Source organism: Hippocampus guttulatus, chromosome 12 (genome assembly GCF_054856545.1).
Source record: "Hippocampus guttulatus isolate MCC_2025c chromosome 12, RoL_Hgut_1.0, whole genome shotgun sequence".
In the NCBI taxonomy this organism is placed as follows: domain Eukaryota; kingdom Metazoa; phylum Chordata; class Actinopteri; order Syngnathiformes; family Syngnathidae; genus Hippocampus; species Hippocampus guttulatus.
The window spans coordinates 8,903,869-8,930,357 of record NC_141272.1 but is presented as its reverse complement, the minus strand read 5'-3'; the positions used below and the strand labels follow the sequence as shown (position 1 = coordinate 8,930,357).

The following is a 26,489-nucleotide window of genomic DNA, read 5'->3' as shown; positions in this document are numbered from 1 at the left end:
CTGTGTTCAGTGAGGAAGCTATTCATAAAAAAAATCAATATTTAGAATAGAGTGTATTTTATATGGTAGTGAATTTAGGGTGAGCAGTCTTCTTGCATTTATTCTTCTATGAATCTGAGGATTAGCTTTTTAGGCGCACCCCAAGGCTCGATCCTAAATCTTATTTCGACTAATTCTCACTGCATGAGCTTCAACTATGCCATTTGATGAAATAACTTTTATTCAGTAGGGTAATTTTCATTGTTTCATCAGCAATAGTGTATACAGGAAAATGAAAAAAATGCATGCAAGACACAAAAATTGCATAAAATAGAAATCTAATTTTCATCCACGTATGAATGAACCAGTCCAATCCATCCAACTATCATATATTCAGGCTGTATATTCTGATGGCTGCAGGCAAGAAGGAGCAGAAGAATCTCTCTTTCACACTGCTTTAGAGGTGCAATGATGAATCAACAAGTAATTGATTGTCAAACAAATGTGTCATTATTTGATAATCGACTAATTGTTTAGATCTTTTTTTTAATCTAAAATTGTACACATGCTCGAAATTTTAGCTTCTCAGCAGTAAATATTGTCCGAATTATGTTATGATCCATAATAGCAGACTGATTCTTTGTGTTAACCCTTTCATGCAAAAACAACGAGAAGTTGATAAGCTGTCCACTGTAGTAACCGCTGTCCATGAATGGGTTAATCAAAAATAAAACATTTGCTCTGACGTCTGAGAAACGATTATCAACATTTTTGCCTATTTTCTGATATGTTCTGCACTGAACCAGTGACTGTATCGTAATTCATTCCTGCACTATTTGAAATAATGTATTGTTTTATTTAAATAAAGGAATGGAAGTTCTTTTTTCTTTTTTTATTTTCTAATCATTTGATTCATTGACATAATCATCAACCGATGAATCGATTATTAAAAGAATCAGTTGCAGCCTTACACTTCTGCTGCTGAAAGGGTGCAGTGCTGTCAGAGTCCTGGAGAGGGTGGGTGGGTGTCAATTATTAATATATGCAAAAGAAAATGTAACATTTCATAAGAAGGAATACAATTTGTTGAAAGAAAATCATGAATGAGAATGAAAAAAATCACCTAATTATTTTGTGAATTCCTGTGATTTTTTTCAACTTTTGGCATGTTTGGCTGTATATCATATTTCCCAAACACTTTTTTTCCCTTGTATTTTGTTTCCTTGTTTATGGAGGGTGAGGTTCGCAGCACTGACATGAAGTGGTGGGAGATATTGTCACTGTTATGCTCACATATTTTTTTTCACAATTGAAAAAAAAAAAAGCTTATTTTTTTAAAATAATGTCTTTCATAGAGAAAATACATTCAGTATCATTCCTTCTTTTTGCTTAATACAAGCATACTTAACAAAAAAAAGGAACGAAACAAAAATCAAACAAGCAAAATTGCACCTAATGTGACCTTGTAACTACACAAAACGTGATCAATATTTAGAGTCTTATCTTGACAAGAAAGGTTGTGGCTCGCTGAAATTTCGTCTCGTCTTCACCAGTCCAGCATGGAAACCGTTTGCAGGGGACTGTGAGTGGCATTGATGCTCGTGAGGTTGGCGTGGAGCAGCGGCGTGCCCTCGGGTAGCGGAACCAGGACGTGCACACAGGTGCCCACTGCCAGGAGGCCCAGTGCCGTAACCATGGTGATGCCTCGGCGGAGAATCAGCTGGGAAACAGAGAGATGCCCGGCTTCCTCCTTGTCATCGGGCAGACTCTCCGAGCCAACGTTGGGACATTGGCTGCTCCCGTGCATGAAGTCCTCTATTGACTTGATTATTTTGATCAGAATACAGGCACAACGTACTTGATTAGGTAAACATCCTCAGTCTCTTATCTCTTAGTTGGTCAGTTGCTAAGTTCATTAGTTTGTTAACTCGCTCGTCATTCAGTTACTTATTCAGTTCTTCATTCACTAAATCGGTCAGTCAGTTCAGACCACAATTTCGAACACTGCCATTTACTTAAGGTTTATTGCAGCTTCGACCATGATTGTATTGAGCAAGTTTCTGGACATGTATGCATTCCATTTTATGAAACCATGACTGAGACCGCACAACAAATAATGACATCTCAGCATTGTTTCTTGCTTCTTATTCTGTGATTAACAATGATAATGACAACCTTTAACTGTAAAAGTCATGTAGATATACAAATACTGATACAGCAATGACACTTTACACCCAAAAATTGCTGATTTAGTCGAGAACAGAGACGTTCGAAAACCAAGGTTTGACTGTATTTGAGAAGAAAAAAAGGTGTTTGTTTCACTTACATTGTGCTGCAATTGTGTCTGCTCTCCGCTTTGGAGATTAGCTGCAGCACTTGCGTTCAGTAGTGGCACTTTTGTCTTCGCCTGGGCTCGTTTCAGCGCCTGCAAACCAACAACCACACAACGGATACGTATTTGAAAGACTTGATTTTTCAAACCTCATCGACGGCCCACACTTGCACCTCGTCTGTGATGCCTTTCCAGTTGAGTTTGAATATGACCACGATGTAGAAGGCGGATTGAAGAACCACAGAAATGAGGAGCCCCACCCAGAAACCTGCGGAATAAAAACAACCAAAACACTGAAAGATAATGACCCCCATGTTGTTTGTGTTCAAGCAAGTTATCGGGTAAACACCTAAAATGTTGAGTTTGTAGACAAACATCAGCACAACGCTGATGGAGAGTCCGATGCAGTAGTGGCCGATGAAGTTAGCCACCGCGGCTATCTTTTGCTTACCGGTTCCCATAAAGATGCCTGCGGATACGCCCTTGAAGCAAGGCAAGCAGAAAACCCTTTAGATCTATGGTGCAGTTTTTAAAACACATTTCTGGGTAGGTTGAAGTTTTTGTTACCCACCACGATGCCATCAAAGAACTGTTGGACGCAGTAAATGCTCATCAAGTGAGACATAAGATTGATGATCTTCCTGAAAGGTGGTCACGCAGGGCAAATTTTATTTCAATATATTTTTGATTACTCTAGAGCAGTGGTTCTTAACCTGGGCTCGATGGAACCCCAGGGGTCCGACGGAGCCTCGGCCATGGAGCGCAAGACACGCGCGACTCAACATGTTAATTAGTTGTGACACGCTCGCTTGGGTATCGCTGGCTGTAGATGATCACATGACATTGCTTGTCCAATCAGTGCTGTGGGAAGTTCGCTTCGTAGTCAACGCGTGACTATCGTGATAGTACGTCTTACAATTAACTCATCCAGTACCAGCCAATTCTAGACCAAGTCTGAAAAGACGTTTAAAAACGTCTTTGGGAGTAAATGAGTTAAGAAAAAAAGTATACTTATCTCTTGAAATTTCATTTACTTTTTTCTGTTTAAATGTGTTTTTTTTATATATTAAAAAACGACTCATGAAGGGTTGGGGGAATATGCATATTGACTGGTTGGGTTCGGTAACTCTAAAAAAGGTTAAGAACCACTGCTCTAGAGATTTAGCACGATCCACACACAAAAGGAACATAAATCAACCCATGTTAAAATAGTCGCTGTTGCTGAAGTGGTACACTCGCCTGACTTGTGTGCGGGTTCCCGATCATTGACGGTGTGATCGTGAATGCGAATGGTTGCCCGTCTCTATACGTGCCATGAGACTGACTGGCCGACCAGTCCAGAGGGTAGTGCCGCCAAGATACTCACGGATCGGAGGTGAAGAGGAGGCCCACGACAGATTTAGTCGCTCCCAGCAAGATGGCTTGAGCAATGGCAAATGTGACTGCAAACAAACAAGGATCACACGTCGCGTGACCCCGAACTGCGTACGGCAACCGCAACAAACAGCCTGACCTGAAAGAAACAGCGCCACCTTGCAGGTGAGGATCGCTCCTGCCGTGTCCCCGCAGCCGAGCGCATTGCCCACTCGAGCGCAGGTCGCAGCCTGGATGCCAAGCGGCACCTGCAATTTTGGATGAAATGTATACTCAGTGGCTGTATGAGAAGACAAAACCTGCATGACATTTCCTCACTATACCATGTAGTTTAAGTTTGCCACTGTCATCAAGGCATGTTGGACGGCGAGCTCAACATTACCCAGCATCCCTGCCACGCACGATACAAAAAAACCAGCAATGTTTAAAATAAAAATTGGACGTTTTAAAATGAATAGTGGAGCAGTAAATACCAATCAAATGGACAGCCGTCACAAAATAAATTGGAGAGCATAAAATAAAATTAATTGAACAGCATACAATGAAAAAAAACCACATGGAAAAGCATAGAATACATTTCAAAGTATAATATAAAAATGAATTCAAATGCTTTTAACATTTTTACCTGCAAAAAAGCCCCCAAATTCATAAATCCACCATTCAAAACACATCATGAGTGTGCTGGGGATAGCCAGTTCCATGAAGGAGCCCCATTCCTGCAGCGACTCCAGAGAAAAGCCTGCAGGGGGAGCGAGACACGCACTTCTCGAGCCAAATGCCAGACACAACATTAGGTACGGTGCCGAAACCGGAGATTGCCATCATATGCTGCCACGTTTTGTACGTACAGCGTTGTCTATGGCAATCGCATGTGTTCTCTGAAGTAAGATTTCAATTGGCATTATAATTGTAAATGAAGATTTCTTGACTTGTGTATGTAGAGGATGACGTCACCTCCCCATGTCGTTTTATGCAGCTTCTTCCACCAGATGTAAGCAAACAGGAAGGAGCAGACGTATATTTCTGACAGGGTGCAAGCTGCTGCAGAGCCACTGAAAGAAAATGTCAGAAATATCTCCTACCACAACACATACAATTTATACGTGTGTGTGCGCGCGTGTTCGTGCGTGCGTTGGACTTACTAAACTCCAAGATCGAGCACGCTAATGAAGATGTAATTCGTCAGCAAGTTTGCCACATTCGCCAAGGCGGCAGTGTACATCTGTGGTAGTATTATGCCCTGAAATGACGACAGCACAGTACAATGAGAACGGATGGATGGTTTCTAATACGTACACTGGTGCCTTGAGATACCAGCAACCCCAAGTTTTTAGCAACGCTGTTTGGCCGATATTTTGCTTTGACTAGCCAGCAAAAAAATATAGATATGAATGCTGTGTGGGGAGGAGTCAACTCAACTTCACAACAAGCAGGGGTTTGGCAGATAATGAACAATTCTTCACAAAAGTGACTTCAAGCTTTTTTTGCCTCCCAGTTGAAGTTTACTGTCAAACTAAACACAAAACAAAAACAATCACACTTGTACTGAAAACAACCACAATGTTTTGCTTTGCGTAAGGCCATTTATCCTGATAACAATTACAAAGCAAAACACAGTAGGCTCATTGACGAAAACGATCGGTGTCGCGGTGTGTTAAATCTTTAAGCAACTGATGTTTGATCACGAACGGCGAAGCAACACCTATAGACAGCGAATATTACAATATAAACATCCATCCATCCATCCATTTTCCGAACCGCTTAATCCTCACTAGGGTCGCGGGGGGTGCTGGAGCCTATCCCAGCTGTCTTCGGGCAGTAGGCGGGGGACACCCTGAATCGGTTGCCAGCCAATCGCAGGGCACACAGAGACAAACAACCATCCACGCTCACATTCACACCTAGGGACAATTTTAGAGAGTTCAATCAGCCTGCCATGCATGTTTTTTGGAATGTGGACCTACCAGCGGAGGCCATAGAAACAGTTTCAAAATGGGCAAGTTCATGAAACCCGGAAAGGTGGTGATGGTCCTCGCTGGACGCTACGCCGGGCGCAAAGCTGTCATCGTTAAGAATATTGACGACGGCACGGCCGACCGGCCTTATAGCCACGCCCTGGTGGCCGGCATCGACCGCTACCCCCGCAAGGTGACCGCCCCCATGGGGAAAAAGAAGATCGCCAAGAGGTCCAAGATCAAGGCCTTCGTCAAGGTCTACAACTACAACCACCTCATGCCCACCAGATACTCCGTGGACATCCCCCTGGACAAAACGGTGGTCAACAAGGATGTATTCAGGGATCCCGCTCTCAAATCAAAAGCCAGACGTGAGGCCAAGGTTAAATTTGAAGAGAGGTACAATATAAACAAAAATATATTATTTATCTTCTGAAAAGAAAAAATAAAGTTATTTTGGCATTCTGAGGAGTTCTTACCGCCGTCTCCATGTATAGCAGTATAAGTGGTATGGATAATGAATGAATGAATTATACTGCCCCCAGGTGACCAAGGTGCGCACAACAGGAGTAGCAGAATGTCCGTTCAATTGAAGAAAAAAAACTTGTCTAACAACATTCTATTTCATTTTGTCATTGGTTTTTCAGTATAATATCAATTAGTGCTATTTTTCTTCATAAATAACATATTCCAAACTTTTTTTCCCTTCATTTCAATGAGGCAGAATGATTTATACAAGCGTTTTGAGTTATGACCATGGTCATGGAACAAATTAAACTCATATCCCAAGGCACCGCTGTATGTACTTTACACTAACGGTACCGCAGAACAGCAAATTAATGTACTTCATCATCATCAACAAACTTTTTTTGTGATACCAGCCAAGTGTGCATTCTAGTGTTTTGCTTAGTGCCCCCCTCCCCCAATGGATATGGTGCAGTTCGGTTTGAGCCCCCATGAAGACTGCTTTGCAACTAAAAGACCATGCAAATATGTAACCCAACCAGGAAATCTTTGACCTTGTAAAGTTAAGTTTTTGCAGTTTTGTGTTTTATGGCATTATGCCAACAAATCTCAGTTATGAAAAACAATGTAGTGTCATTCATACTGTATAACACAGTACATGTAGTTCAATTTGTGGTTTAATTTGGAAGCAAATGAACAAGGAGTTCATTTTTAAGGACGCGTGGAAATGGGAAAAATGGCCTTAAAATTGTTACTTCCCAAATAAACAAATAAATAAATAAATAATTGTGACTTCCAGTGTTTTTTCAAGCATTGCTTCTTCACACTTTTTTGGGGGTCTACTTGTGATAGACATGTCTACCAAATTTCATGTCGCTAAAGGAAACTTTACTGCCATTCTCCGCCCACACACAATGACAAAAATAAATAAATCAATTCAAATAAACTCAAAAGCCCTTGCAAGTTTACATTGTCCACCGTTAGGGTTTCAAATTCGGCATCAGCCTTGGACTTTGATATCTTGGAAGGAATACTGGAAGTGGATTAAAAATGAATCTAAAATGGTGTCATCAAACCAAAATGGCAGACCTCTTGTGCCTTTTAAGTCATGGCTTAGTAAGTCTGCTAAAGATGACATTACGTCATTGAGGCGTGTCACAAATGCACCACCGCATGTCAGATTTCTTACCATTACAACAAATGTCCACTTTATGCCGTGTGTTCCAAGTGGGAATACATTAAAGACAACTGTGTACACTACATGATAGATATGCATACCAAGTTTCATAAGTCAAACAGGCTCTGGGTGGGGTGGGGGGGGGTTGCATTTTGCACCTGGATGAACAACCCTCCAAAGTGCGATGAGTGATTTAGTATTGTAAAGCCCTCAAAATGTTATCTGACTTAGTGAAGTAACAATGATGACGGAAGTAATAATATGATGGGAGCATGTGAGTTTGTGCACCTGATTCTGAAGGTAGGACACTTGCAGGTGATATAGAAACATTGCCTAAAAGGGCAGATTGACAGAGAGACATTTATTACTCACATCTGAAGACAGTAAAAAAAAAAAAAACAGGAGGGTCAAATTAGCATAGAATAATAACTTGGTAGGACATGCATTTGCTCCCCGAGTCTTCAGTGGCAACTTGCCTTAAAACCACGGCCGCCACATCACAATCATAGAAACCGGCCCAATGATGAAAACAACTTACCGGCATTGCTGGGAGGTATGCCATGATATACAACTGCGCGATTCTGAAATCACAAAGGTCAGCGTGAGGACCCACACGCTTGGATGATTGTGTCGCCGATGCCGTCACATGAGTTTTACCGGGTGACCTCGGGGTCCAGGCCCATGAGCAGCAGGAGGCTCTGGGCATTAAGGAGCAGACCACAGCAGGGCAGACAGAACAACAGCAGGATGATGATGCCTCGCTGCAGCATCACACCCACCCGCAGCAGGTTCCTACCGCCAAAGGTCTGTCGCATGTTGGTATTTAGCGTTCAAGGGTTAGGTGTGTGGGACGTCAACGTAAAAGTGAGTTTTCCCAGACCTGAGCGACTAAAGTGTCAAGCGCGATCCCCAAACCCAGGCCTGTTGCTGCAGTGGTCACATTGATGGTCTAGAAAAGAAAAAAAAAAAAACAATCGATGATTAAGTCAGATAAGATTCACGCTGCAAAGTCTAATGATGGTTAGAAGTCTACATTTATTGTTGACGTCAGAATTTCATCCAACACAAAGCATGTATCCCCAATGAAAAGCATTTTATCAGCTTCAAAAAGAAATGAGTAAAAATAAAGGACAAAATATTCTTTCCCCGCACCCTCAGAGAAAAGCACATGCCCGATGAAATATCATGTCTTTTTTTTGTTGGTTTTTTTTGATAACAAAAAAAAAAGCCTGCACAGGCTACATCCAATATATTCACCCAAACATGTTCTTTTTTATAAAAAGGAAAACACCACGACTGGGGCGGCCCGGTGATCCAGTGGTAAGCGCGTCGACCACACAGTGCAGAGTCTGGGTTCAATTCCAACTCTGGCCTCCCTGTGTGGCGTTTGCATGTTCTCCCCGTGGCTCCGTGGGTTTTCTCCGGGTACTCCGGTTTTCTCCCACATTCCAAAAACATGCATGACAAGCTGCTTTAACACTCTAAATTGTCCCTAGGTGGGAGTGGGAGCTCGGATGGTTGTTTGTCTGTGTATGCCTTGTGATTGGCTGGCAACCGGTTCAGGGTGTCCCCCTGACTACTGCCCGAAGACGGCGGGGATAGGCTCCAGCACCCCCCGCGACCCTTGTGAGGATAAAGCGGATCGGAATGTGAGGTCAAAGTGCTAACCACTCGACCACCGAGCCGCTGAAAACTATCCACCAAACAAAAAATATTTTGTGTTTGTTCAATAAAAATAAGAAAAACATTCAATGAAAAGCATGTAACGACAAATCTATCAAAAAGAATGAACAATCTCTCATGAAAAGCATCTAAGTCCAAAACTGTGAAAGCAAACTGGCGGGAAAAGACTCCATCTATTTAAATATCTTGCACAGCCACTGGGAACGACTACTTACAGCACACGCTAATCCGTAGCCGGCCATCACCTCGTTGGCCAGGCGTCCGCAGAACATGGTCGCCACAAACGGAAGCAGATAAGTGAGGATTCGAGACAGCAACTAGGAAGACACGCCGATGAGTGATCCCCTGATGCATTGCAAAGTGAAGCAGACGTCCTTACCAGGGGCCCCATCATCATCAAGAGGTGGTATACCTCCTCCCTGAGGGCATGGGGAAGCTTGCGGCGCATCCATCTGCAGCGGAACATTTTGTCACTGATGGCCTTCTCCATGTTTGTGAAGAGAGCATAAGTGCGCGTGAGTGTGTGTGTGTCTTTCTCTCGCAAATGTTTGGCAATCTGTCACAGAGATCACCTCTTGTTATGTAAACTTTAAAGGTTACTAATTAATCAGCTAAAGGCCAGGCAGTTAGCCGCTATGCTAACCTAGCAAGCGGTCAGTCAATCTTCATCTTGACCCCCTTGAGTGGTCATTGTTTTCTGCTGCCGCCGCTGGCTATCCCGTTTGAAGCTACATTTGAATAAAAGGAATCGCAAAGTTATATAGAACATCAACATAAATGGAAGGATACTGCTTGAAGGGGAAGTCATGTCAAGCATTTTCTTTACAATATGTTCTATGTGCCGACCACGTCTGACTGCGAGATTCAAATGAGTTCGTTTTTTTTTTTTTCCTCTGAGGGGTTGGCCATTTGGCCTTTTACTGCCACTCGCTGTCGACTGGAAATGATATCACAAGTGCCAAAAGGGCTCCACTGGGACGATCACATGAGCAAATACAGTATATTGACTAAACTATTGATCAACTGATGAACTAATGACTGTAACATAATACGACTATGTCAAACTTAAGGTCCTCTTGACAGCTTTGATGTTGTAGTTTTGGTTGGAGACAAACTCAACTCAACTCAACTGTATTTATAAAGCACTTTAAAACAAGCACCGCTGTAAAGTGCTGTCCGTGGAGCAAAGATCATGTTTACAACCACAAATAATAAAACAATAAATGAATAACAAAGACAATAGAAAACACAAAAGAGTCATACAAAGTCCAAATGGGCTTAGCAATTAAACCCTGATGACAATAGCATCAATGAATAACCCCCCCCCCCCCCCCTCCAAGGAGAATCCGTGAGTACCGTGAAACCCCATGAATAACACACAGCCTTGTAGAATACGGACGCATCACCTTTAATAAGCATTTAGAAAAAGCATAATACAGTCCTCCGATTTTCTGGTGTCCTCTACAATAAAAATTCAAAACATTAAAAAATAATTTTTAATGCCTTTCAAGCCAGCTTCAAAACTACGCTCTTTTCCCATACCTATGAAGAAGATATTTCAAAGTATTTTTAAAACCACGTTCTCCACGATGTTTTTGTATTTGTACGCTCCTTTAATCATTTTTGTGAACTTTTTTAAAAATAATCTGTTTGACTCGATAACTGCTTTTAAATGTTTTGCTTGTAATTACTGTATGTGAAGTATATTGAGTTATACATACATACGAAACATCGGTCGACGAGCAGCGCTGTCTACCAAATTCACAAACGCGCTATAAACTAAACTTGCCCCGGCAAGAAAACGGAGATGCTCTTGTTTTTATGCTATGCGCGTTCTACTTTCTGTGACCACATTATCAGATGTGTCGGGGGTGCGACAGTCAGAGGCATCACAGTTCCAAACTGGCTAGACAAGACAAAATGAGGATGCGCCCGGTTTTACGGCGAGCGCACGGACGCCTGCCTACCGACATCGGGCCCCTTGCCCCCATTCGACCTCCTATGACTATGGATGCATAATCATACTGTGGCTCCCTTTTTTTTTTTTTGGCCACTCTCAAGTGTGAAACCTGTGTTATTATTTGCATACGCATGGATAAACACATGCCACAAAAGTGAAGCAGTCACCACCGAGTGACAGTGACCCATCATTGCCTGTCTGCTCCCAGATAGCGAAACATCATTTCCACATCTGGAGTCTTGATGATGAAGGACTCCGCTTCCTCCCCAATTGGTGCCTGGCTTTGCCGCCGCGCATGCAATCTCATGCCGGGGATGATTATTTTCCTCGCAGGTGGCTGTGAAATGCGCAAAATGATTCCCATGCGTGACCCGAGTGCTGCCTCCCGTCTTGTCTGATTGGCTCTTGTTGAGATGCGCCCAAAAGGGCCTTGAAGCCCTCCTCCACAGAAATCTCATTTTCACTGGATGGGCACAAATGTGTAGCGGTGCATGATGGAGTACGTCATTTCAGCTGTCAGCACAATATCGAGTAAATAACAAGTAAAGGGTCCAAATCTGGAGCCTCACCGTCTCCTTGGCAACAGAAAAATCATGAGGTGGAGGAGGTCGTAATTTGTAACACTCAAATTCAAGAAGGAAAAAAAAAAAAAGTTTTACAACCAGGTAATGATTGCTCCACGTTAGCCCCAAAGGCTTGTAACGGTCCCTCCGTGGAAGTTGTGTGACAGGGCAACAACTAAAGACCAAAACATGATATGATCATGATCTACATGAAGTGCGGCACTTATTTGAAGTGGGTACCACATCTGCTGACATATCGAGGTACGGCATCCATTCCAGGGGTGGTTAAAACAGCTATTACTTTTATTTTCATCTTTGTCAGTTCATATCATACGTGAGCTTTTGGGGTTCATTGTGTATGTATTTATTTCAATATTGATGCACGTATGTGGAGAAGAGAGAAGATCAAACAATCATTTGAGAATTCTACTTTACCTTTATTTTTATCATTATTTTTTTACTTTATCACACAATACTTGGTGACCATTTTCCCACTTGATGTATGAAAAAAAATGCCAGTAATTCTAAAACGAACAAAAACCAAATTAAAAAGCATTTTAAAAAAAAATTGTATAATCTAAGAAACTTGCTCTAAAAACTATTTAAAAGCAAGTGAAGTTAAAGTGTAAAAGTCCAAATGAAATAAAAAGTAACGGTCACGAACAATCCAAAACGATCATAATATATCCATTGTGGAACACTTTAACAGTGATTGAGTTTCAAGGTTTTGAAATAAGTAACTGTTGGAACTTCAAGTGAATTGAAAAAAGAATGAGCGCCCATTCATCACCAGAAGTGGCTGAAAAACTTTCCATTTTAAAAAATTATTTATTTTTGCAATAATTCTGAAACAAGTCCAGCAAACACACAATGACGTTTACCAACACAACTTTTTGTCTGTACAAAACAATTGATCCATTTTCGCACTTAGTGTTAAGTGGGGGCGGGAGTCATTTAACATTGCATCTTTTAATGCATTAATATTTGTAAATACAGCAGAGTGGACACGTAGTAACCACACAATTAGGTACACTTGCACAATGTAATGAATAAACGACATGCAGAATAGTGAACACGTTGCTCAATTGGGAGCCTTGCTCAACACATCAATAACATTTGGTTTTCTTTGTAAAAGCTTTTTTTTAAAACTACAGCGGTACCTCTACTTACCTCTACTTATGGACGTCTCTTTATATGAAATTAATTAATCAATTAATTTCGTAAGTACAGTAGTACCTCTACACACTAGACACGTACGGTAGAGGTCCCTCTTAGCCAATGGAATGCCAGGATGATGCTCGGTAATGGCCAATGGCAGAGCAGCTACAAGTATGATGCGCTCAGGAAACTCGGAGCTGCGAGTAGCACGACATCCCCTATTTTTACCTTTCGTACCTTGAAATGTCTTTCGTAACAAGAGGAAATATTTTCCCGTTGAGACGTTTCGTAACTTGAAAATTTTGTTTGAAGAGATGTAAGTAGAGGTACCACTGTAAAGGTACCACTGTATTGAATTTTTTTGGGGGATCTGTCATTACACTGTGCAGGAGCCCCTAATAAAGTGTCCAGCAAGCATAATGTCATCAGACAGACACCGTCAAGAACTTACCGGTACATCTTCACAAAGCATTAATTCAAGCACTCAAACTCAACACATTGCAATTTTTCACCACAAAAGTATTTACACCAAACATCAGCGGGGCAGTAAAATGGACACTGGTAAATTAACGTACCGTTTACTCTTATGACTGTTGCGGTATTTTGCCATCTTTTTATTTTGTAATTGCTTAGAGCAAGATTTTGTACACTCAATTACAATCATTTATACAGAATGTCACATGCAACACTAATTGATGCAATTCGACTCCAGAGAGTCTCTCACACACACACACACACACACACACACACACACACACACACACACACACACACACGCATACGTGTTTTGGTGCATTTTCAGGACGTCCGTTTGTTCACCCGACATATGGGTACATGCCTTTCCCGTGGTCCTACAGGCTCCAAAAAAATATGGTAACCATGAAAAAAAATCAGGAAGACACCCATCTATTCAGATTTTGGCTAGGACGTAATTTTTTTTTGATTTATGACAAAACTACTACATATGAGGACATTGACTGGTTTTTGTGTATTATGGAGACAGTCACCTCAAACACACTGCCATTTCATGTTTTTGTGAATTTTGAGCCCCCTAGATACACATCATTTTCAAGTATATATGACTTATGAAGACCAGCTAAGAGTAAAGTGTGTAATTTTTAGATTGACTCCTGTTACATACCAACAGTATATGTTAGGCACATGTGTCCAATTGTCATGCTCGGGCACGGGGAGAACTCTACAAAGGAAGGAAGCCCAGATTCAAACTATCAATTGCTGAACTATGAGGCGAATGTGCCAAACAGTCGTTGATATTCATGGTAATAATACAAGACAGTAAAACTAAGCTGTGAAGAAGAAGAGACAGTTAAATATGTGGTCAGTCCACTTTCTTATTTTTTAATTGCTGACAAATATGAAATTATGAACACAGAAAACATGCAACCTCCTCTCCATGACACAAGGCAGTGCAATAGATGAGGGTTGTTTGAACTGAAGAAGATTATGTCAAAATGTGAATACTGTGATGAAGAATTTTTAATAAATGTGGCCATATATTGTGCCATGTGTGTAGCAACTTCTTCTTTAGCTACCTGTTAGACAAAAGCAACTTTTCAAAAAGTATTGAAATTCTTGAAATAGGATGAATTCAAATGTTTTAGGGTTTTTCTGAAATATCACCTCAAACCTAATAAGCCTATCTTTTGTGAGAAGTTTGTATATTGTACGTACGTTTATATACAGCAGGGGTGTCCAAAGTCGGTCCTCGAGGGCTGCTGTCTTTTTGTTTTCCAGCTCTCCCAGGATGTTCTAATGCTGCATCAGAGCTGACTGTTGAACTGATCATCTGAATCAGGTGTGATGCAGCCGCGAGAGCTGGAAAACAGGCACGACAGTTGCCCTCCCGGCCCAGATCGGGACAAGCCTGATATACAGTATACCTTACATGTTCGTACATCTCCAAGGATTTTCCAATTTGCTCTTGAAGCTCATGAAACAATAAATGTGAAATACAGTATTCAACAACAAATATGAAATCCGTAATTGACCATCCCACCCTAAATGCACCATTGCTATTGCTATAGTTAACTTGAACTGAAATGTACCCAGGCGTGCTCGCATTTCAATGGACTATCTATTCATTTCCCTTTTTAATGCAGTTATCCTGTTGTGGATGTAGTTTTTGATGGACACCCAGTCTCTGTCTTTCAGAGCTACTAGCTCTGCGTGGAGACAGGACTCACAGCTCGTTTTACCTGGAACGTTATGGCTTGTTATGAAATCAAACATATGTCTCTCAACAGCCTTCACTTCATCATCTGTCCACGTACGTCTTTTATTCCCACCTGTAAAAGAAGGCATTATTTATTAAAAATGGCATTGCAAATGTTAAAAATGCAAAATAAGATATTCCAGGAAATAATGAGAATTTTGAAAAAAATGCTCTTTAACCTTGCTTGGCATTGGAGCACTTTGACTTTTTGTTCATCAAAAGTACTTCAACTTCAATTAAGATATGTTAATTTTTGCCATTTTTGTTTAACTTTAACTGGTGTTTTTGTTGTCCCGTGTGATTGAGAAGGAAGTGTCGTCCACGTTCTCTAACTGGGTTGGAGCAGAAATGTTTTCCAGGGTTGCGACAAAACTGTCGTCAGTGTTGTCAAAGGTGGTTGAAGCAGAAGTGCCTTCCATGTTGTCCGATGTAGATGGCGCATATGCATGGCTTGGGTTCCCAGAAGTGTCAGAGCTTGAGCCTTTGAAAAATTATACAAAAATAGTTGAATGTGGCTTTTCACCATTGCTTTCTTGTATGTGCCAAATCGTCTCCTAATTTCTCAATTTTCTTTCGGCTGTCGAGGCCTAATGTGTTTTCAACCTGCACATTTTGCATCTTTCAACACCATTTTCAAATACTGTAGTAAATTGTTTCTAATTCATACATAGTTGTGCATAAAGACTGAGATTATCAGGCACCAATTTACTCTGTTTTATGTCATAACTTGAGGACATTACCATTTTCTGTGTAAGTGAGAATCGCTTTTTCTTGATTACGGTCAGCATTGGTTTCTTTGCTCAAATCGTCATCGCTCGTGGTTACTTCATCTGGTTGGGTTAAAAAAAAAACAGACAGGACAAAATGCTTTTGTTTCAGGGTAAACACAGAATGTTAGATGTTTTAAAAATGATATTTAAACAACATCAAAATATTCAGCATTCTTCATTCTGACCAGTTAAGAAATGAATAAACATTATTTCTCATTGAACATTGCTCACAGGAGAGTTTGGGATTAATGTACCACACTATAGAAAGTTAACACTGTTCAGCTCTGTGGAACAGCAATACGGGGACATTCAGACACAACCTCTCCAGAGTTAGGTTAAGACAAAAGTCATGTCACCTGAAACACACTCAGGTTTTTCAGGTCTAAAGAAATATGAGGACATGACGACTGAAATCATGGAGAGTCCATGTTTCTGATTTATAACTTCTCCTGTGTTTGTCAAAGAAAGCTGTAAACTCAAAACTGGTATATATTGATAAAACGCAATGTTTTATCATGAAACGATTTGATAAATAAAACCTGTTGTAAGGATGAAATGAATCTTCCACTCCTTTCTTGATCTTCAGAAGGTTTCATCAGGATCCGAATACCTGGTGTCTGCAACATAGCAACAGTGCAGTGTCAGAAATATTCAAATTTATTCATCCTAATTAGTTAATAAATGAATAAACATTGTTTTTCATTGAACATCGCTCACAGGAGGGTTTGGGATTAATATACCACACTATAGAAAGTTAAAACTGTTCAGCTCTGTGTAACAGCAATATGGGGACATTCGAACACAGGCTCTACAGAGTTAGGTTAAGACAAAAGTCATGTCACCTGAAACACACTCAAGTTTTTCAGGTCTAAAGAAATATGAGGACATGACGACTGAAATCATGGAGAGTCCACGTTTCTGATTTATAACTTCTCCTGTGTTTGTCAAAGAAAGCTGTAAACTCAAAACTGGTATATAATGATAAGACGTAGTAACCTGTTGTAAGGATGAAGTGGATCTCTCATTCCATTCTTGGTCTCCAGAAGGTTCAGTCAGGTACCCGTCACTTGGTGTCTGCAACATAACAACATTACGGTGTCAAAATATTCAGCATTCTTCATTCTGACCAGTTAAGAAATGAATAAACATTATTTCTCATTGAACATCGCTCACAGGAGGTTTTGGGATTAATATACCACACTGTAGAAAGTTAACACCGTTCAGTTCTGTGGAACAGCAATATGGGGACATTCGAACACAGGCTCTCCAGAGTTAGGTTAAGACAAAAGTCATGTCACCTGAAACACACTCAGGTTTTTCAGGTCTAAAGAAATATGAGGACATGACGACTGAAATCATGGAGAGGCCATGTTTCTGATTTATAACTTCTCCTGCGTTTGTCAAAGAAAGCTGTAAACTCAAAACTCGTATATAATGATAAAACGTAGTAACCTGTTGTAAGGATGAAGTGGATCTCTCACTCCCTTCTTGGTCTCCAGAAGGTTCAGTCAGATCCCGTCACTTGGTATCTGCAACATAACAACATTACGGTGTCAAAATATTCAGCATTCTTCATTCTGACCAGTTAAGAAATGAATAAACATTATCTCTCATTGAACATAGCTCACAGGAGAGTTTGGGATTAATATACCACACTGTAGAAAGTTAACACTGTTCAGTTCTGTGGAACAGCAATATGGGGACATTCAAACACAGGCTCTTCAGAGTTAGGTTAAGACAAAAGTCATGTCACCTGAAACACACTCAGGTTTTTCAGGTCTAAAGAAATATGAGGACATGACGACTGAAATCATGGCGAGTCCATGTTTCTGATTTATAACTTCTCCTGTGTTTGTCAAAGAAAGCTGAAAACTCAAACCTAGTATATCATGATAAGAAGTAGTAACCTGTTGTAAGGAAGAAGTGGATCTCTCATTCCATTCTTGGTCTCCAGAGGGTTCAGTCAGGTACCTGTCACTTGGCGTCTGCAACATAACATTACGGTGTCAAAATATTCAGCATTCTTCATTCTGACCAGTTAAGAAATGAATAAACATTATTTCTCATTGAACATTGCTCACAGGAGAGTTTGGGATTAATATACCACACTATAGAAAGTTAACACTGTTCAGTTCCGTGGAACAGCAATATGGGGACATTCTAAAACAGGCTCTCCAGAGTTAGGTTAAGACAAAAGTCATGTCACCTGAAACACACTCAGGTTTTTCAGGTCTAAAGAAATATGAGGACATGACGACTGAAATCATGGAGAGTCCATGTTTCTGATTTATAACTTCTCCTGTGTTTGTCAAAGAAAGCTGTAAACTCAAAACTGGTATACACTGATAAAATGCAATGACCTGTTGTAAGGATGAAGTGAATCTTCCACTCTTTTCTTGATCTTCAGAAGGTTTCATCAGGATCCGAACACCTGGTGTCTGCAACAAAGCAACATTGCAGTGTCAGAAATATTCAAATTTATTCATCCTAATTAGTTAATAAATTAATAAACATTGTTTTTCATTGAACATCGCTCACAGGAGGGTTTGGGATTAATATACCACACTATAGAAAACTAACACTGTTCAGCTCTGTGGAACAGCAATATGGGGACATTTGAACACAGGTTCTCCAGAGTTAGGTCCAGACAAAAGTCATGTCACCCGAAACACACTGAGGTTTTTCAGGTCTAAAGAAATGTGAGGACATGACGACTGAAATCATGGAGAGTCCATGTTTCTGATTTATAACTTCTCCTTTGTTTGTCAAAGAAAGCTGTAAACTCAAAACTGGTATATAATGATAAAATGCAATGACCTGTTGTAAGGATGAAGTGGATCTCCCAATCCTTTCTTGATCTTCAGAAGGTTTCATCGGGATCCGAACACCTGGTGTCTGCAACATAGCAACAGTGCAGTGTCAGAAATATTCTAATTTATTCATCCTGATTAGTTAATAAATGAATAAACATTGTTTTTCATTGAACATCGCTCACAGGAGGGTTTGGGATTAATATACCACACTATAGAAAGTTAACACTGTTCAGTTCTGTGGAACAGCAATATGGGGACATTCGAACACAGGCTCTCCAGAGTTAGATTAAGACAAAAGTCATGTCACCTGAAACACACTCAGGTTTTTCAGGTCTAAAGAAATATGAGGACATGACGACTGAAATCATGGAGAGTCCACGTTTCTGATTTATAACTTCTCCTGCGTTTATCAAAAAAAGCTGTAAACTCAAAACTGGTATATAATGATAAAACGTAGTAACCTGTTGTAAGGATGAAGTGGATCTCTCACTTCCTTCTTGGTCTCCAGAAGGTTCAGTCAGGATCCCGTCACTTGGTATCTGCAACATAACAACATTACGGTGTCAAAATATTCAGCATTCTTCATTCTGACCAGTTAAGAAATGAATAAACATTATTTCTCATTGAACATTGCTCACAGGAGAGTTTGGGATTAATGTACCACACTATAGAAAGTTAACACTGTTCAGCTCTGTGGAACAGCAATATGGGGACATTCAGACACAACCTCTCCAGAGTTAGGTTAAGACAAGTCATGTCACCTGAAACACACTCAGGTTTTTCAGGTCTAAAGAAATATGAGGACATGACGACTGAAATCATGGAGAGGCCACATTTCTGATTTATAACTTCTCCTGCGTTTGTCAAAGAAAGCTGTAAACTCAAAACTGGTATATAATGATAAGACGTAGTAACCTGTTGTAAGGATGAAGCGGATCTCTCACTCCCTTCTTGGTCTCCAGAAGGTTCAGTCAGGATCCCGTCACTTGGTATCTGCAACATAACAACATTACGGTGTCAAAATATTCAGCATTCTTCATTCTGACCAATTAAGAAATGAATAAACATTATTTCTCATTGAACATAGCTCACAGGAGAGTTTGGGATTAATATACCACACTGTAGAAAGTTAACACTGTTCAGTTCTGTGGAACAGCAATATGGGGACATTCGAACACAGGCTCTCCAGAGTTAGGTTAAGACAAAAGTCATGTCACCTGAAACACACTGAGGTTTTTCAGGTCTAAAGAAATATGAGGACATGACGACTGAAATCATGGAGAGTCCATGTTTCTGATTTATAACTTCTCCTGCGTTTGTCAAAGAAAGCTGTAAACTCAAAACTGGTATATAATGATAAAACGTAGTAACCTGTTGTAAGGATGAAGTGGATCTCTCACTCCCTTCTTGGTGTCCAGAAGGTTCAGTCAGGATCCCGTCACTTGGTATCTGCAACATAACAACATTACGGTGTCAAAATATTCAGCATTCTTCATTCTGACCAGTTAAGAAATGAATAAACATTATTTCTCATTGAACATTGCTCACAGGAGAGTTTGGGATTAATGTACCACACTATAGAAAGTTAACACTGTTCAGCTCTGTGGAACAGCAATACGGGGACATTCAGACACAACCTCTCCAGAGTTAGGTTAAGACAAAAGTCATGTCACCTGAAACATACTCAGGTTTTTCAGGTCTAAAGAAATATGAGGACATGACGACTGAAATCATGGAGAGGCCACGTTTCTGATTTATAACTTCTCCTGCGTTTGTCAAAGAAAGCTGTAAACTCAAAACTGGTATATAATGATAAGACGTAGTAACCTGTTGTAAGGATGAAGCGGATCTCTCACTCCCTTCTTGGTCTCCAGAAGGTTCAGTCAGGATCCCGTCACTAGGTATCTGCAACATAACAACATTACGGTGTCAAAATATTCAGCATTCTTCATTCTGACCAATTAAGAAATGAATAAACATTATTTCTCATTGAACATAGCTCACAGGAGAGTTTGGGATTAATATACCACACTGTAGAAAGTTAACACTGTTCAGCTCTGTGGAACAGCAATATGGGGACATTCAGACACAACCTCTCCAGAGTTAGGTTATGACAAAAGTCATGTCATCTGAAACACACTCAGGTTTTTCAGGTCTAAAGAAATATGAGGACATGACGACTGAAATCATGGAGAGGCCACGTTTCTGATTTATAACTTCTCCTGTGTTTGTCAAAGAAAGCTGTAAACTCAAAACTGGTATATAATGATAAGACGTAGTCACCTGTTGTAAGGATGAAGTGGATCTCTCACTCCCTTCTTGGTCTCCAGAAGGTTCAGTCAGGATACCAACATCTGGTGTCTGCAACATAGCAATATTACAGTATCAGAAATATTCTAAAAAGTATTCTTCAGTAACTTCAGTAAGTATGAGGGCATGACTGAAATCATGAAAAGCAACATTATACCAACCATAGAGTGTCAGAAATATGTCGTAGTTATATGACTTTTGAATAAATTGAACTACTTTTTTCAGTGACCACATTCACAGCACAAGTACTGTGTAGTACAGTACTCTTTATGGTACTTACCACTGTACAGCTCTGATAGCTAACAATTTCAGGACATCAGACACGACTGAGTTCAAATAATAAAGACAACACCCGAAACATACTCTTTCAGACTAAATCAATGTAATGACTGAAAAATGTGGAGTCCATGTTCCTGTCTTTGAATTTCTGTTGACGTCAAATAATCCTCTAAAACAGACACTTGTGTTAACTTTTAAAAGGTAATAAACTGTTGATGAAAATGATATTTCACTCACCTATGAAATATAATGATTTACTTATTAGATCTGGTTGTCTACAGGTGTATATTCAGGCATTACTTACCAGTGCTCTCCATGCCCACTGAGAATCTCCATAGTCATAGGTTATTTCATTCCCTGCTTCGATATTTTCAATTGCAAACAAGCAAAGATGAGGTTTATCCTGGATTGTCAGCTTTTTCATTCTACAGTTTGGGCCTTTGTGAGCATCATTGACAAGTCGACCTAATGAACCATCTTCATGGGAGGAATCAATGCTGAAATTGAACAATGAAACATGAAATGTTTTTCCAGTAAAACTACAATGTTGTACAGAACCACATGATGTTTTTCTAGATTTTGACTTACCACCATGTGCTTCCTTTCCATTCAAAATCAAACAGGAAACAATTTTGCTTCTCTGTGTACTTTTTCTGTCTCTTGTCTCGTTCATAACTTGAGATTAACTCTCCACGGTACTCAACCACAAATAACCCCTTTTCGATTGGTTCACTTGTAAATACACCACGTCCTAGGACACGAAAAGTTGACACTTAAATGTTGATTAATACAATCCAAATCAGGCTTACACAATGCAGTTAATCAGATATTCACAAATACATGCAGACCAAAAAATAAAAATTTAAAGAGGGGAAAAAACATGTTTAGTGGTACGATAACAAAATAATTCCATGTAAAACTAAAAACAATTATCAGAATCGCTGATAATTTTCTTTAGCAATTTGTATCAGCACAAAATAATGTGGCTTCTTACATCAGAGTTGTTTACATTGCTTGCCTTCAATTGAACAGAATGTATGGAATAGCAAAGAAAAATACCAGCGGTTTGACCGACAGTTTGACTAAAGTGATCATCATAAGTCAAGTGAAGTACCATTTTTCCTCAATGGATAACATTCGAAACCTAATTTCAGTTCCTATACTATTCCACTCCAAACTGCATTATATGGTTGAGGGAGAGAAAGAGAAGAGCAATAAGGTCAAAAAAAGTATGGGCAGCAATGTTGGTAATGCATTACCACCATAGTTTTTATTTTGGTCACAGGCAACCTAATGCGGCTGCACAGTGTGCGACTGGTTGGCACGTCCGCCTCACAGTGCCTTCTTGTGTGGAGTTCTCCCCATGGCTGCATGGGTTTTCTCCGACTACTTTGGTTTCCTCCCACATTCCAAAAACATGCAACGTAGTAGGTTCACTGAACTCACTAAATTGTCCCTCGGTGTGATTGTGAGGGTGAATGGTGGTTTGTCTGTGTGTCCTGTGATTGGCTGGCACCCAGTTCAAGTTGTACCCTGCCTACTGTCCGAAGACAGCTGGGATCGGCTGCAGCACAGCCAGGCCCGTATTAGTATAAATGGGTTTGAAAATGGTTGGATGGGATGTTTTTTTTAATCCGATTAACTGTGCGTTTCTATTTTTGTTATTTTCTCTTTGTAAATACAAATGCAACTCTAACAATTGTGGGAGGGAAAGGATTCATCTAATTTCTCTGTAAGCTGTCCTGGCGTTTCACACCTCCGATCTCCAATCAGAAATCCCACTGAGCAATATACACCACTGCACATAGAAAAGATACATTATGACTAAAATAAAAATTAAGCAATCAACAATAATAGTCATAATGATAATGACATACATAATTCCTGTGACCATTCTTTCAGTTTTAAACTAAGTAGAGACCTTTGATGGGCAGTACAAATTGCTGATAAAAATGTGGATTTGTCAAACAGCTACCACAGCCTTCTTCAATCAGGTGAAATAGGCATTGTGAAGGAAGTTTGAAGGCATCTAATTTTCCTCGACTATTACAGATAGTATGCGTTTTTTATGAATTGTGATATTTGTTGAAGCACAATATTTTAACAGAAGCCGAATAATTTCTATTTCTATTTTTTCATTTCAAGATATTCCTAGTTCTACATGGCAATACAATATTCTCAAGAATTGAATGATAATGGCTGCTAAACATTCTCTTAAAAAGTACTTCAATTATTTTTGCTCCAATATGATCAATGGCATAAAAAAAAAACATGCTGTTGTTTATTGTGATATTTTTGGGGTAAATACAATGTGCGAATAAAATCTGTCACTGTGACAGGCTTTGGTTGCAGCTCTTGTCATGTGCGTGTGGTAGCCATAAGAATTAGATAGCAGGTAGATTGATAGCATACCTTTATAATCATTGATCCACTGGGCTTTCAAACAAGGCTTGTCGACTCCAGATAAAATAAAATGAGCAGCCTCAGATTCAGGGCTCAGTCTGGCTCTTCTTTGTGACATTATCACCACCAGTAAACATCTACAATGGAAAGTGAGAAGAAGTCAGCCAGACAAGCAAGCACAATACAATGGCAGCACTTATTTTGGCTCAGAAAGTACTGAGCCAAAGGAATATTATTTTCTTCCTCAAATATACAAAAATTCATTTCATCAAACATTTGCTGGTCAGATTAATAGATTCGGGCAAACCATTTGTCAGGCAGATAACAATGTAAAATTAAAATAGAGTAACACAATATTGTCTTGACCAAATGTACCAACAAAGCTGAATTCTGCTATAATTTCATTGCAAACGTTTGTTTGTTTTTTCATTGAAACGGTGTACAATTGAATCAACACAAGAATAAACAGTGTAAATACACCAGACTTAGCATAAAGGCTAGAAGTGCATGGCCCACTTTCATTAGGCTACCTGTACTAACTAATTTCAATTAACTGCAATCAAATAAAACAAATACTGCACTGAAATAAACATTTGGCACCAAAATCAAGTTCCACAGACTGTGTTGTCAAAGATTTAGAAAGGTTTTCTAGAACCTTGCCTGCAGGACATGTCCACATTACTTTTACTGGAAGCTTATTAGCATGCTAACGATCTAGCTAGCTAGCTAGCTAGCTGTCTAATTGAATGACATTACCTTTGGTGGGCACTGTTAAACACGGTTATATTGAACAAAGTCTATGTTACAGTAAGATAAACGAAAAGGAATTGCTTACCAGGTGGTCATCCACGCGTGGTCGTGTTTGTTTCAGAGAGTTTAATAGATATCTGGCTGTAGGATTGTCTGGCTGCTTCACATGTTGGGTTTTGTGTGACTGCTAATTGAAGTGACTTACCAGGACGAGGGCGGGGAAAATGTGTGAGTCAGTCCGAAAAAGATGACATATGAGGTCCTGCACAATGACGTCACTGAAAGTGTGTTAAAAGTGTGTTAAGGTACCGAAGTTGGCCACTAGTTTTCCAAATGAAAAGTGAGTCGAAAGTTAAACACACTTAAACACACAATTTCTGAAAATTGTGCTCTTTCAGGACATCACTTATTTTTGGTGTGGGAGTATCCTCGTGAGCTCTAGAGTAGTGTAGACTGCGTGGAAATATGAGGACGCGAAAAATGTCCTCATTTTTCCACAGGTCCTCATTGTGAAGGTGTGTTATCATAAAATTGTCCTGAGATGTCATGAATACAAACACACACACACACACACACACACACACACACACACACACACACGCACACGCACAAATTAAAGAGCTAATTACAATCTACCAGCATGTACAGGAGGGGGAAGGAGACACAGATTGTTGACTACTGTTAGATTCTTATACCCCCTTTTTTTAAATTCACATGAAATACATCAGCACCTCCTTCAAAGCTATAAAAAAGACCAGCAACACTCTGCCTCTCTGTGACGCACGCACGCACGCACGCACGCACACACGTACACGCCCACACACACACGTACACGCACACACGCACACGCACACACACACACACACACACACACACAACATCAACTACAAAACACACTTTGCACTGCAGTGTAAATACTTTGGTCAAAAAACGACAACAAACAACTTAAGGGGGAAAATGCAACAAGTTGAGCCCAGTTCCAAGGCCCCAAACAATGAAGAAAATATTATTTTCTTTTTACAATATTTGCTCATTAGAAAAATAGGTTTGCACAGACTGGTCACAGGCAGACTCTGTCGGATCGACTGACTCCTCACATGTGTGCGAATAGCTACTAAGCTACAAGAATAACCGGAAAAAATGCAGCAGACATTCCATGTAATGCTGAACTGTAGTATAGCTGAATCATCAACGACTGCATTAGACTTTGGTAGTGCAACCTTTGTAGGCAGAGCCAAGCACAAAATTCAGCATGAGTGTGGGCCAAAAAGTGCTTCTGTGTCCATCGGTTGAGGCAAACGACAAAAGGCAGAAAAACAGAGGGTGGAAGGTGTGTGTGTGGAGGGGGGGGGGGGGGGGGGGGCATGAAGCTGCGAATATGACCAAGAGTTAATGAAGTCTGTCACGTTACCGGCAAAGTTGTGATTAATGTGCATGGCCGCGTAAGCGTTATTTGCTCCCGCAGGCTTCCGCCACCACGCCGCCGTCGCCCGTGATTGTGTCGCCGCCGTCGTAGTCCTCGTCCCCGGATCTGGAAACAAGTGGATCAGCTCTTACATCATTATGAGCGCATTTACATTCTGACGGCCTCCCGAGTTGCCGCTGCTAAGAATAGCATTTTCGCTCAGGTTGCTATAGGACTTTTTTCCTTTTACTTCGTCGGCTTCAAAACACAAACTGATCGGTAAATCTGGAAATTCTCGAACAGAGGCACAACGCTTTTGTAGGTTTGATTTTGAAAGGAAATTGGCAACATTTAACTCATTTAATGCCAAAAAGTAAAAATACGTTTGCAAAAAAACAAATCATTTAGTGCCAAAACGTATGAATACATTTTGGGTGGGGGTTTTTTTATGAAAAAAAATATTAAATTAATAAAGGCCTTTGCGCACTTTCTTCAGTAGCGAGGCTGTGGGAATGATTACAGTATGATAAATCACCACTAGGTGGCAGAAGTGGCTTTCATCAGATCCTGGTCGCATAGTGTGAGTGGGTGTGGCGTGTGATACTGTGATCTTACTACGTCGCAAGGTGACGTGAGGCAGCAGTGTGGTGTTGAGAACATGGATAAATACCAGCAGCTAACTCTACAACAGAGCTTTTTCGGATCAAAAACAGATGACAAAGTCACATCGTCATCCTTGACGACCATTTGCACGTACGCACGCGGCGTACCACAGATGTACACTGCCGCCTTGGCGAATGTGGCAACCTGGCGACGAATTACATCTTCATTAACGTGCTCGATCTTGGAGTTTAGTAAGTCCAACGGGGGCGCAACATTC

General features: G+C 40.3%; 2 protein-coding genes, 1 long non-coding RNA gene and 1 pseudogene across 7 annotated transcripts in view; 1 reads left to right on the top strand and 3 right to left on the bottom strand.

Moving 5' to 3' along the window:
- Window positions 1-6: 6 nt before the first annotated feature.
- On the bottom strand, window positions 7-25,735 carry LOC147197252 (multidrug and toxin extrusion protein 1-like). 2 transcript variants are annotated; one of them, XM_086124806.1, is made up of 18 exons: window positions 25,616-25,735; window positions 9,345-9,417; window positions 9,181-9,282; window positions 8,163-8,231; window positions 7,940-8,088; window positions 7,821-7,863; window positions 7,571-7,615; window positions 4,828-4,925; window positions 4,640-4,737; window positions 4,311-4,424; window positions 4,009-4,076; window positions 3,825-3,933; window positions 3,678-3,753; window positions 2,883-2,952; window positions 2,661-2,793; window positions 2,485-2,579; window positions 2,306-2,404; window positions 7-1,801 (listed from the first exon to the last, which is right to left on the bottom strand). In XM_086124806.1, the coding sequence occupies exons 2-18, from the start codon at window positions 9,411-9,413 to the stop codon at window positions 1,526-1,528; spliced, it is 1,713 nt and encodes a 570-aa protein (XP_085980932.1). In that variant the 5' UTR covers window positions 9,414-9,417; window positions 25,616-25,735; the 3' UTR covers window positions 7-1,525. The 2 variants fall into 2 exon arrangements, with proteins under 2 accessions (XP_085980932.1, XP_085980931.1); XM_086124805.1 differs by lacking the exon at window positions 25,616-25,735 and having other exon boundaries at window positions 9,345-9,455.
- LOC147197254 (large ribosomal subunit protein eL27 pseudogene) lies at window positions 5,651-6,076 on the top strand (annotated as a pseudogene).
- Window positions 12,297-18,650, bottom strand: LOC147197253 (uncharacterized). 3 transcript variants are annotated; one of them, XR_015102540.1, is made up of 9 exons: window positions 18,467-18,638; window positions 18,010-18,087; window positions 17,557-17,634; window positions 17,102-17,178; window positions 16,646-16,723; window positions 16,189-16,266; window positions 15,620-15,709; window positions 15,059-15,360; window positions 12,297-14,952 (listed from the first exon to the last, which is right to left on the bottom strand). It is a non-coding gene; the product is annotated as an uncharacterized LOC147197253 (long non-coding RNA). The 3 variants fall into 3 exon arrangements; XR_015102541.1 differs by having other exon boundaries at window positions 12,297-14,482; window positions 14,553-15,360; window positions 18,467-18,631; XR_015102539.1 differs by having other exon boundaries at window positions 12,297-15,360; window positions 18,467-18,650.
- pitpnm3 (PITPNM family member 3) overlaps window positions 25,587-26,489 on the bottom strand; it is a 61,318-nt gene continuing 60,415 nt past the window's right edge. For both annotated transcript variants that reach the window (XM_086124803.1, XM_086124804.1), the window contains exon 21: window positions 25,587-25,735. The gene's annotated coding sequence lies outside the window, so the exon portion shown is untranslated. The remainder of the gene's footprint in view (window positions 25,736-26,489) is intronic.

Bases quoted from the DNA above. Each gene is read 5' to 3' on its own strand.
- LOC147197252 (XM_086124805.1), bottom strand. From the start codon at position 9,455: ATGGAGAAGGCCATCAGTGACAAAATGTTCCGCTGCAGATGGATGCGC. The intron at 2,580-2,660 runs GTGTTTACCCGA...TTTATTCCGCAG, and splicing joins CTACAAACTCAACATTTTAG to GTTTCTGGGTGGGGCTCCTC. The intron at 2,405-2,484 runs GTGCAAGTGTGG...GTTGGTTTGCAG, and splicing joins GGAAAGGCATCACAGACGAG to GCGCTGAAACGAGCCCAGGC.